This window comes from Manacus candei, unplaced genomic scaffold (genome assembly GCF_025592945.1).
Source record: "Manacus candei isolate 608988 ecotype Guabito, Panama unplaced genomic scaffold, ASM2559294v1 h1tg000023l, whole genome shotgun sequence".
Taxonomy (NCBI): domain Eukaryota; kingdom Metazoa; phylum Chordata; class Aves; order Passeriformes; family Pipridae; genus Manacus; species Manacus candei.
The window spans coordinates 11704404-11716862 of NW_026138071.1; the positions used below are offsets into that span (position 1 = coordinate 11704404).

The 12459-nt window shown below is 35.1% G+C and overlaps 1 protein-coding gene across 7 annotated transcripts in view; it reads left to right on the forward strand.

Moving 5' to 3' along the window:
- Nucleotides 1-12459, forward strand: part of UBR3 (ubiquitin protein ligase E3 component n-recognin 3) — a 105936-nt gene that overhangs the window by 40375 nt on the left and 53102 nt on the right. For 5 of the 7 annotated variants that reach the window (XM_051787334.1, XM_051787335.1, XM_051787338.1 and 2 more), the window contains 6 exons: nt 2463-2559; nt 3791-3932; nt 6098-6202; nt 7197-7370; nt 7597-7626; nt 8927-9387. In XM_051787334.1, the coding sequence (XP_051643294.1) occupies nt 2463-2559; nt 3791-3932; nt 6098-6202; nt 7197-7370; nt 7597-7626; nt 8927-9387 (1009 nt within the window). The remainder of the gene's footprint in view (nt 1-2462; nt 2560-3790; nt 3933-6097; nt 6203-7196; nt 7371-7596; nt 7627-8926; nt 9388-12459) is intronic. The other 2 variants (XM_051787336.1, XM_051787337.1) reach the window with 1 other exon arrangement.

Genomic DNA, 12459 nt, shown 5'->3' on the forward strand with positions numbered 1-12459 from the left:
ACTCAACACAGCATTGGTGTGAAAGGAGTGAAAGAATTTAAGAACTTAGCATTCCATTACTGTTTCCTGTCACTGAGCAGATAAGCCTGTAGGGATCTGAAATGCTCCATGTGCTCTGGTTGTGCTTCAGCTAATGGCAAAGCTGAAAAGGGTTTAACTCCTTCCTCCCCTGCGTACTTCCCTTGAAAACTGGAAAGGTTGAGGTTTCACAATTTTGAAAGCATTTGGTTTGTAATCTTTTGTGAATTTTTTTTTTTTTTGGCAGGGCAAGAGAGGGGGGCGGGCAAAGGAGTTGATGTAGGAAGTAGTACTGTACTAACTTGTTTGCCAACTTTTATACTGTGAGACTAGTCAGTAAAGGTCTTTTATACAAGTTAACAACTGGTGAAGTAATTTTGAGAAACCAGAGTTTTGAGAATTGATTCATCCAGGTTCCTTGATGTGTAATTAGGCAGCTTAACACCTATGTATTTAAAATAACTTTGTTTTAATGTTATGTAAACTGCATTTCTTTATGTCATATCCCATTTCTGGAGTTTGTGAAATGCTGGTATTTTTCATAACAGAGTTTGAAGGAAAGAAATTGATTATGGTATTTTTAATTATAAAACTTTGTATTCAGGGAATCTAATGCTAAATTACAGTATTCGGGTGTTGTTTTGTGTTTGGATTTTTTTTAACTTTAGGTAAACAATTTATTCCAGAGGAAAACTGTGTTAAGTATCTCATTTATAGCAGTAAATACTGAAGTAATTTGTAGCACTATACAGAATAGCTTCTTCTTACGGTAATAAAAAAAAATCAAAAAAGCTGCAGGAATGAAAACTGGCATGGTTTTCTTTGCTATTCCCTCTTAAGTGTTCATACTCTCCATAAGACTACATAGGTTCTCAAAACCGTGGCTTTTAAGAATCGTAGTTTGTGGCCTGTCACAGTTAAAGCAAGTCATGTTGAGATCCATTCCCTCTAATCCTCTAATCCCTTGTTTCCCTAAATTTGGGGGGGTGAAATCTACTTCATATTCACAGATCCCTAGATTTTACTTCCATTAACTATCAGTAAAACAACCCAAAACAGCCAACCAACCAGAACAAACCAAATTCAAAAACATGTTCTTCCAATTGTCTGTAGATTTGTGTGCTGATGATGAGCTGTGTGTGCATTTCCAATATTCCCTATATGGCTCCCCCACTGAGTCCTTTCTTCTCATTGTGCATTAGCAGCCCACACAAACTTAGTCTGTTTTTCAGACTGCAGTAGTTAACTCTGTCCAGAAAAAATGGATGTTTCTCAAGCTAAATTTGATCATATTTCATCTATAATAGAAACTATGCTGAGTGTTCTCTCTCAGCAACATATGAGGATATCTCTAGAACTGTAATCTTAGCAGGGGTTAATATATAGAGTATAGACCATTATACAGGAGTATAGACCACTTGTCTTCCTGCCTGGGGAAAATTAATCTCAGAAGTGTGGCAAAGCTGATTATTTTTGCCTGTGAAAAGTTGGAAGAATGTTGTAAGCACTTGTGTTGTGTTATTCCTGCTGGTGGAGCTAAAATTCTGTGTCCGCTGGGTTTCTTCCTCCTTTTGGGGTCATTGAATCTTGCCTTCACATTGCTGTGTTACGAGAGCTAAACACTTCAAAACAATTAATAGAATGAACATCTTTTTTTGACTCTAGGTTAGAAACCTAGTTTTGTTTTTTAATAACTTGTAAATAGAAAAAAAAGGCAGTTAAATGGGATCTCTTTATAGACTGTTCTGTGTTGACCCTGATCACTTTTCTGTGATTGCTCTGAAAAACCACTCCTGATGTTACTTTCAAGCTACTAAATTAAACAGATGTAACCTAGATTTTAGTGCCAAAATAACGCATAGGTATTAGTTAAAAAACAAAGGCATATTTGTAAAGGATTGGTCACAGATATCATTTTATATGAAACTTAACCATTTTCAAGACTGAAGAAAAAATTGTGGTTTTGAGGTCACTTGGTTCACTATGCTTAATGGTAAAATATCACCTACCTGCTAACTGCTCTGCATTCTGTACTTCTGATTTTTAAGAGGGCTTGTGCTTATCATGTACCAAATGAAAAATAATTTAAATCTTTTCTTACATGTACCTGGAAATGAAAAAGAACAGAACAAGATGTGCACAGAAAAAGTGTTTTGAGAGTTGTTTTGGGGAATTTGTTAATAGAAAAGAACTATTGCCTTAATAGAGTTATTTTTTTGTTGTTTTGAAACAAATCAAAATTTCACAAGAAATATTTTTCTATCTTGATAGTGGTAATTATATATATAGTAAGTATTACTAGAGTTATTAAAAATTGCTGTAGTTTGCTGAAATAATTATATAATAGAAAATCACATAGTTAAAGCTAGTTAAGAAGAGACTCTTAGAATAAGATGTAAGGTCTTTAAAAAGAATGTTAACACGTAATTTCTTTTAAATAACAGCTGAAGTTTGGGATAAGGAGTTTGACCCTGTCATGGTAATACTTCGAACAGTTTACCGTAGAGATGTGCAGTCTGCAATGGACAGATATACAGCATTGTAAGTTGGATCATTTTTAGAAATGTAACACCATATTGTTGCTCATTGCACAACACATTTTTTGTTTTCACTGTCTGGTAATGCTAATCATTTTGTCAGTGTTTTCAGGCCCCCCAGATTTGTCCTGGAGTAAATAGTCTACAAATTTCCAGGCAGTATCAGGGTTTTGGCTATTTTAGTCTGTTAGTCTTCCATAAATATTTAAAAATATATCTGAAGTGCCACAGAGAAAGTAGTGAATGTTGTCACAGCTAAAATACTTAACCAAAGGTAGTGTTTAAAAATCAGTTACAAATTATTTAAAGCAGCATTATCTGTTTTTATTTATTTTACACTTAGGTACATGAAACGCAATATTACAGTGTCCTGTGTTTTGAAATTGTATTGAAGACAATCTGGTTTTTTCCTGTGTATTCACTCATGATGGAAACCATAGGTGAATTAAATTCTGATGTACAGGAAAAAACACTGGTGAAACTCTTTCAATTCTAACAAGCAAGATGATATGGTCTTAATTCTGTTCCTTAACATTCTGTCCCTTACAGCTGTGTACTCTTACAGATTCGTATTTCAGCTGATTTGTCTTTTATTTCACAACTTGGGAGTAAAAATCAAGATTAAAAATCCCTTATAATAAATGTAATGAAATAATCCTCTGCCCCTGTGGTGAGTGAGGTAGTATTCTACTAAATAATTGCTTTGTCTATTGCACTGGATTCCACTTATTAGAAGTATCGGTCCATATTGACCTTAAAATTTAATTTTTAAATTCACAGATATGATAGCACTGATACTGTCAATTGTAGCTAATTATGGGTAGCGTTTCCTAGTATAGGCTATAATCCATTCCTCCACGTGTGAGTTTTCTTTGTTAGATAACCAGTGTGGTTTTGGGTGCAGTCAAGTTTTCTCTCTCCTCTGTGTGCCTCTTAGAATGAAAATGGAATGCCTAAATTCCTAGCTGTAGCTAAAAAATCATTTAACTTTATAAATAAAGGTCATTTACATCAGTGGTAATCCACAGAAAAATAACACTGGAGTCAGTTTGATCTTTTTGGAATGCTACTTAAATATATTAAATGGCTTAGAAATGCTTATCATTATAATGTCAGTCTAAACAATAAGAATGCAGGATATCTGTAGCAGTGGCAGTTGTCTACATTATTGCAGTGTAGATTTGCAATATTGCACATATAGAAACATTTTCAACATTTAACATTTGTTTCAACAGTTTAAAGCAAAGTGGTAAATTCCCTGGAAACCCATGGCCTCCGTACAAGAAGAGAACACCACTACACCCAAGTTACAAAGGTCTCATAAAGCTTTTGCACTGTAAAACCCTGCACATCGTGCTCTTCACACTTCTTTACAAGGTACAGTCATGATTCTCATTAAGTCTGGTTTTTTACTTCCACATTTTTTACAGAAGTCCTTAGAAGCATGATTTTAAAAGTTTATTTAGAGTAATCAGGTTCAAATTTTTGTTTATTTGCTATGTCCAGTATGAGATTTTTTCCTTCCACTTCCATTATTTCATGAATGATTAATTCATATATGCACACACTAAGTCAGGTACCCAAGTGGATGAACAGTCCTCCTCTACTTTGAGGAACACTGTCTTAACCATCAGAGTTGTGATTCAAATTGTTCTTCCATGACTGTCCCAAGGAGCACAGTGGCAGGAGTGATGTTCCTTTGGCTCCCATTGCAGAGTTTTAAGGCATCAACATCCTGTTCAAATATATGCAACCTCGGTGGTTTATATCCTCAAGAACAAATAGGACTTATAACTGCAAATGGTTCTAACATCACTGCCCAGGCACATTCTGGCTTTTGATAATGTTATAGCACTTGTTTTTTAGGGCTAATTGATGTCCTTAAGTTGTGTTTGGTTTTGTTGTCGATAGTTGACTGTTGTCTTTAAGAGAAGTGCATCCTTTTTCAAGAGTCCATTCATCAGAAAATGGGACTTGGAATCTGTCTCTGCAGCACTTCCTAAGTACAGAGCCAGAGGAGGGACTGTAGAAAGTGCTTTGATTGAGTAGTGCCTTTGCTGGGCAGACTTTCCTTTTGTGCGCTTTTAAGTGCTCTCAGCTTCCCTAAAACTATTTTGCTTCCTTGTTAAGCTTCTGTTGAATAGAAAATAACTGTTGTAATACAGGAATGCTGCTGAAGGAAAGAAGAGCTTGGGATTATGTAGAAGATGAAATAATATTTTGATATAGAACAAAAATGGAGAAAGTAGGGAAGGAATGCATTATCTTTTACTGTCTTGCTCATTAGTTCTTTTTTGGCTGCTTTTTCTCTTATTCTATAAAGAACCTTCAAGGACTTAAATCTTGAGAATTTTAACATTTCTGGGTTACTGTTTTAGCTGAAATGCCAAATACTTTTCTACCAGATTTATGAATGGTAGAAAATACATAATGATTTATCCTGTGGGGTTGGCTTAAATGATGTCTGGTGTATTTGTGAAATTTTGCCAATTTGTCACAGCCTTTATTGTATCTCTTGACTTTTGGGACTTCCTACAGAAGAATAGTAAACTACATTTGATGAGTTTACTTTTCAGAAGTGTTGGTCAGCATGACTTTTGATTCTGACTGATACAATTGCACATGCTCTTCTTATTGACATAATACTGAGTCCCCTTTTTAATTAAGTAACTTCTATAATCTGAGATTTGGTTGGGATTGATTAATTCAGGTGCTCAAGCATTTTTTAGAAAAGATATTGTAAAGCAATGTATTTTTTAAAGGATTTTATCTCTCTGATGTTTTTAATGGGTTTATCTACTTAGGAAATTCCTCCCATTCAAAATGAAGTCATATCTAAAACTTTATTAGGCTACACTCTGAAACTTTTTATAGTAGCCTGTCTACAATGAAATTTTAAATATATTTTCTCATACATTTCTTTTTGGTCACTTGCAAGTTTTTGCCATTTTTCTTTCCTTTAAATCAGAATATTCTCAAGAGGAAAGCTGTCCTGGTTTTTAATTTCAGCAGCACTGGTTCTTCCTCTCAATGCATTAAGAGCTGTGTTAGAAGAAAGATATGGGCATTTATTAATTTAAAGATAAGGTTGTTTATTATTTGTAACTAAAAAAGATGATGTGCAGGTTGTTGTTAACTAAGTTCATATTGACCCTCTGAGGTTCCCAGTTATTTAGGCATTGCTTGTAGGACTAGGGCCTTGTGAGGCCTTATGTGATGGATCACATGAAAAAGGGAGGGAAGGCATGTGACTCACAGTAGTGGTGCCCTGTGCAGCTTTACCTGCCACTTTGGAGTTAATCACAACTTGAACTAGTAATAACTTACAAGTTTTTTCTGACTGGAAAGATGTAAAATTAAATTTTGCATTTTTGGTGATGATCAAAGGTTAGTTTTTTTCTAAACCTCAGAATAATTTTTAAACAACTTAAAAAAAAATATAAAACCTGAAGAGTCCAAAATGTATTGTTCAGAACACTTTTTTTTAAGTTTAGATGTATTGAAGCTTTAATCTTCTAAGTTGTGAATGTTTTTCTACCTAGATATTAATGGATCATCAGAATTTATCAGAGCATGTGCTTTGCATGGTTTTGTATTTGATTGAGCTGGGGTTGGAAAATTCTCCAGAACAAGAATCAGATGAAGAGGTAAGAATAAATACTATATTTTTAATTAAAATATAAAGGTATTGTCTAATGATTCATTTTTTTAAAAAAGTATTTTACCATAGGAGTTAAAATAAAGTATCTATATTTACTTATACAGGGAACAACTTAAAAAAACAAACCACCTCTCCCCCCCAAAAAAAACCCCAAAACCAAAAAAAGCAAGACCAAACAAACAAAAAACCAACCCCCCCAAAAAAACCCCAAAACAAAACACCAAAAACCAACAAAACAATCAAACAAAAACAAAACCTCCATATTGTTGTGAAGGAGAATATGATATCATGTTACATTTTTCAACAGTTTCTCTATATAAATAGCCTGACAACACAGATTGATTAGATGGTTACAACTCTTTAGGTTAGTGCTTGAAATTGTGTACCAAAAATAAATTAAATTATTGAGTCAAAAAATCATTTAAATTTTTAGATTTTCAACTGAAACCTTTATTGCTAAAGGTCTGTATCTTCTAAAATATGTGAATTAGCCAGAATTTTAACTCTACTTTTGATGAGAATTTGAATATAGAGAGTCATTTTTGTGATTTCAGATTCCCTTCTGTTATCTGACTTCCATAATTTTTTTTATATTTAATGTTGCTTTTATGTCTAACGATTTGCCACATTTTTTTTTTCAGATTGACTTCTGTACAGTTCTGATTTTTTGTATTAATCTTAGATTGTATGGCTTTAGATTACACTCCATAGCTCCTTCTACTTCTGCTAACTAGCACTTATGGCTGTATTTGATTATATTCAAATCAAGTATTTAAATTCATGTATTTATCAGCCCTGTGGTCCTCATGGACCACAGTCATAATTTTTAAGAGATATATTGGCTTCATTGAGTTACATGATGTTCAACATACTGTTCCTATCTCATGGAGAGATGATGGCCTCTAATACAGTTATAAAAGCAACACAAGTTATTTTAAAACAGAAGCGAAAGTATACTAGGGTTTGTTTAATTGTTTTAGGAATCTGCAGGTGGACAAGAGCGTTGCCATGATAGTTGGTTTCCAGGTAGTAACTTGGTTTCTAACATGCGTCACTTCATTAACTATGTCCGAGTAAGAGTACCAGAAACTGCTCCAGAGGTGAAGAGGGAACCACCTGCAAGTACGAGTTCTGATGGTTTGGCTTCATCACAAGTAAGTATATGCAAATGCTAGTCCTTTCCCTAGACTAGATTAAGTTATTGCCTGTTTAGGGTTTTTTGTTAGGATTTTTGTTACCGTTTTTATCAATTTCTTGGGATATTCCTTTTCCTTTGGTAATTTTTCCTAAGTGTACTGATAGCAGAAATAGAAGTTATTTCAAATGTTACCTCTTTCCAAATGATATATTTAATGACTTTTTTTATCCTCAATCTACCAGAGTTCAAGGCGGAAGAGCCTCCAGAGAGAGGTAGATCTGTGTGCAGTTTGTTCTCCTAAGCAATTAACTAGCAACGTGGCTTTAATTGTGCTCATCTTAACATTCAGTGGAATCTTCTAATTTTCCTGAATTCCTTTTAAATTCATATTGCAAGAACTTGTGCTTTTTTTCATGTTCTTGATGGTAATCTTAGGTAGTAGATTTTAAGCAACAAAATGACCTTACAGTTTTAATACGTATTTTGAAATAAAAGCATTCTATCAAATATCAAGTGTCATTGATGGCATACTGCTTGAGCTCTGTGTTTAGGCCTGCTTTGTCTCGCCAACATATTACTAACATTCAATAATATAAAATAGTCTTAGCTTTCTTGAATCTAGGTAAGTTTAACCTTACATTGAAAGTGCATTTGAAATGATTAGTAGCGGTTTTTTGTTGTTTTGAAAAAAAATGAATACGTAAATGGTGGGATCCTGAAAGACTTATAGCCGGTAGATGATATAATTTTGGTGTCAGGATTGTATGCCAGATGTAAGGCAATACAACGTTGGGTTTTTTTTTTGCACATTAATGTCAGAAAAATAGACAAAATCTAAAGTAGGGAGAGGATATGAAATAGATTAAAATATAAAGGTAGGTGAGAGAATTGTCAGAATCCCATTTTTATATTTGATGTCTGAAGTATTTGATCTCTCTTAACTGCCCAGTCTTCTGAGAGGGAGAGAGTAACGTGTTTCTGTTATGGGTTCAGCATGTGTATCCTTAATTTAGTACTGAAAGCAAGAGCAGTATAAGATAGAGAAATCTGAATGGGCTCTGTCATTAATGTAACTGCAATCATCATATCAAGTTCTGCTTGCCAATATGGGTATGTGGCTTCTGGATCTCAGCTCATAAATCCACAGAGAATGGGCAATGCCATGGGGATGTGTGTTCACCTGTGTGGCAGTAGGAGTTATGTTGTGCAACAGTGCTCTGTAGACTTCAATAAAGACGTTTAAGTGACGTAAAGATACTGAAATTACTATTCTAAAAAAACTAAGGAAATATTACTTGGAGAACAGACAAAATCAGTTGTTAGTTGTTTTGGTATGGATATTTCCATTTTGTACTTGGCTTTTTATGCAGCTGCATATAACAGACTTGTATCAAAATACGATATGCAGGCTTAGTATTTTGCTGTCCTAATTTTCAGTACATTTTGGGAGGGGAGAGGAGTCTTTTTAAGTTTTGTGCTTTTCCTCCTAACTTAAAATATTTTCTAAGGTTTTGTGAATGTATGTTGTTTATTGTATTTTTGCAAATTAATCGTTATGATTTTTTTCCCAAGAATTCGGGGACAGCTCAAGTGTTCAGTTTGGTCGCAGAACGTAGGAAGAAATTTCAGGAGATCATCAATCGGAACACCAGTGAGGCAAATCAGGTGGTTCGGCCCAAAACATCCATGAAATGGTCAGCACCTGGTGCAACTCCCCAGCTAACCACAGCCATTCTAGAAGTCAAGGAAAGCATACTGTCCTTGCTGATTAAATTGCATCACAAACTCTCAGGAAAACAAAACTCTTACTATCCTCCGTGGTTGGATGATGTGGATGTTTTAATCCACCCAGAAATTCCAAGATACTCTCACGGTGATGGAATGACGGCAGTAGAAAGAATTTTATTGAAAGCTGCTGTGCAGAGCAGATTGAATAAACGTATAATCGAAGAGATATGCAGGAAGGTGACACCTCCTGTCCCACCAAAAAAGATTAGTTCTGCAGAGAAGAAAACTTTGGACAAAGAAGAAAGGTAACATTAATAACAAAGTAAAGAGGCAATAGGAAATTGTGTGTTGTGCATCTGTTGATTATTTGTCTCTAGGTTTTCGCATGAATTACATATTAAAGGAATAACTTAATTCTACAGTTTTCTTTATCCATTTTAAATATACATGATTTACATGGATACTGGGGTGGGATCTGCACCTCGTATTTTAGATCTTTAAATTAGAAAACTTTCATAATAATTTGGTGTGATACACATGCTGACCCTTTATGTTGCTGTATATACCGCTCATGTATACAAAGGTGTAGAATTAAGATTGTGTTAGTTTTTGTGGCTTAACCTTAAGATGAGTTAGAATTTTTATTTGTGTTGTCTGTTCATTCACATGCACACATCACACCATGATTGGTTTTGACCTTTGTTTAATATATTTGGGTTTGGTAATTCTACCTTTTTTACTTGTCCGAGCCATTCAATTTTAAAAGTATGTTTTTAATTTTTTTTTTGTAGTTCTTATTTTTTTTTTATTAAATTCATATTATGAGTCTTGAGAGCCCCCAGAGCACTGGCAGTATTGAAACAATGCAGAGAGCCTGCTTCTCTCCTGTTGTCAGCAAAGCTTGTATTGCCATGAGAGTCCTAGGGAAGAGGAATCACTAGTTCAAATGCCTAGAGGACAGCAACTAGATCTTAGAAATAGAGGTGAAAACTAGGACTGGTAGGAGCAGTGTTGAAACTGGGACTGGAAGGAGAAACCTTATGCCTTCTGATTGATGGACTAGTGAGCAAAGGGCAGATACCAGGTCAAGTGAATAGCTGATGTGAGAAGACTCAAACTGGCAACTGGGGATGTTAGAGAAGAACTGGGTTGTCAGGACAAAAATATTCAGAGGAAAGTAGCAAGTGAAAAAAAATTTAATGAAAATCTCGGGAAGAATGGGGTCTTGAGAGTCGATAGGAGAAGAAGAATGTAGAACAAGAATGGAAATGTCTGGAGGGCATGAGTAAGACAGAGATTGGCATTTGGGGGATGTGATAGAGTCAACTGGAAAGAAGAATTGTCTGGAGTAGGGCAGTGGGAAGAGACTGACTGCTGGTCAGTGCAAAAGACTGGAATGTGGTATTTGAAGCAAGAGAACAGGGAATAGTGTAAGAAGGTTGGGGCATAGAAGGTTCAGGTCAGAGTACTTACCACATTAATTAAAGTAGAGACAGAGCACAGGCTAGGATGGACAAGGAGATGATCGAGTGCTTGTTCATGGAGTATTTTGAATGGTTTATGTAACCAAACTATATGAGTATGGATCTAGAAATTTGGGTAGAAACATGCAGCCATCTGACTCAGTTGTTTTCTGGATTACCTTTTTTTATCCTGCTATTTTTATTTATTTGAAAATAATATTTTCATTAAATTCTTGCAGATATGTCCAGGACGTACACTGTACTTGAAAATTACACATAACAAAAAAATGAAAAATAGGTTTAATATATTCATGTGTTACATACTTTACAAAGTAAAATTATTGTTTTCTTGCCAGTGTTTAGTTAATAGTTTCAACATCCCTTGTAATAGTTCGGTAAATGAGAGAAACAGTCAAGGTTTAGCATGTAAAATTATCTGTCAGAGAAAGACACAATGAATGGCTGCTTTAGATAAAACACAGCTATATCTTGGACACCTAATCAGTATTGTGGTACTCAGTAGTGCTAGATTTATGTACAGAAGCACAAGAATCGATGAAACAAGTAACTTTTCATATAAGAAAACAGGTGAGGTGTTTCCTTTCCCTCTATAAAGGATCTGTTGGAGGCACTTTTAAGTTTTCAGTTAAGGTCAGGGGCTAATGTAATGATGAAAATAAATGTTTTCCGTGCTTTGTTCTGAATGATTATTATCTTCTTCCCAAATTTTTAATGGTATTAGTGGACAGCATGGTAACTAAAATGACTAAACTCATGGGCTGATGGTGTTCATGCAGTCAGGCTGCAATTTTTACTTTTTTGATTGTTTTGTTTTAATTTTCCCCCCAAATCCAGTTTTGTGTCAGTGAAGACCGAGCAGATGGTGCATGTTAAATGATCACCCTTTTTGGTTACTTCAACATATAATGATGAACTTGGTATCACTCAGGCAATGAATTGTTGCCATAGAAACTGAAATACAGAACTAGAAGCAAGCTTGAGCTGCTTGCAGTATTTTTTCAATTGCAGTGTCATACTCCCATGGGCCATCATGGAAAATTACTGAGCTGTACTGAATCTGTCAGAGTTTGTTTATGTCTTCTTATTAAAGGCATCTATTTACAGTCACTCTGCTTTTAGTCAAGGTGTATATTGAGAAATTTCCAGGGAGAAATAAATAAAACCAGATCTAACGAATGCCCTGCTCTGATCCTCAGTATAATGAATCTTAGTGTTGTTGTAAATAGAAGTTATTTTTGGTGACTGTACAATGTAACAGATAGATGGGCAGAGGTATTTGGGGCATTAAGAAAACAAGTTAGAAGCTTTGACTTATAAACAGGCCACCTCAGGATAAGAGAGTACAGTATGTGAGGCTGCTCTGGGCCTGTGTGTGCCTGTTCCTGATAATCAGACAGTGCTGGAGACTGAAGATGACTCACCCATCAGCATATCAGATGCCAAGTGCTGTTTTTAAATCCCATGTTAGTTATCTGAATTATCTCTGAGCAGGGGAAGAAATTCATTGGAAATGCTGGTGTGCAGAACATGTGGCTGTGATAGAGGTTCCATAGCTGCACTGGGGAGTGCTGCATTATCACACCAGCCGTGGGGCCTGTAGGTGTTTGCATGTTCCATGTGGTGAGCAGCTGTGGTATAGGAGTTTTGTTTGGTTTTCCCACTTCCATTCTTCCATTTTGCATGTAAACTCTTGCCAAATTAAGGAGAATGAGTGGCTATTTTCTTTCTCTTTTTGCATCCATCAATATTCCTCTATCCACTGCAGTATATGTTTATCTGGGGAGTTATATAGCTGGTAATATAACCTTGTACAGGTCACTAATACAGTTTAAATAGATGGGTAGACAAACATAAGTCTCTAATGTCTTCCATTTGTAAATTCAGAGCTGTGAT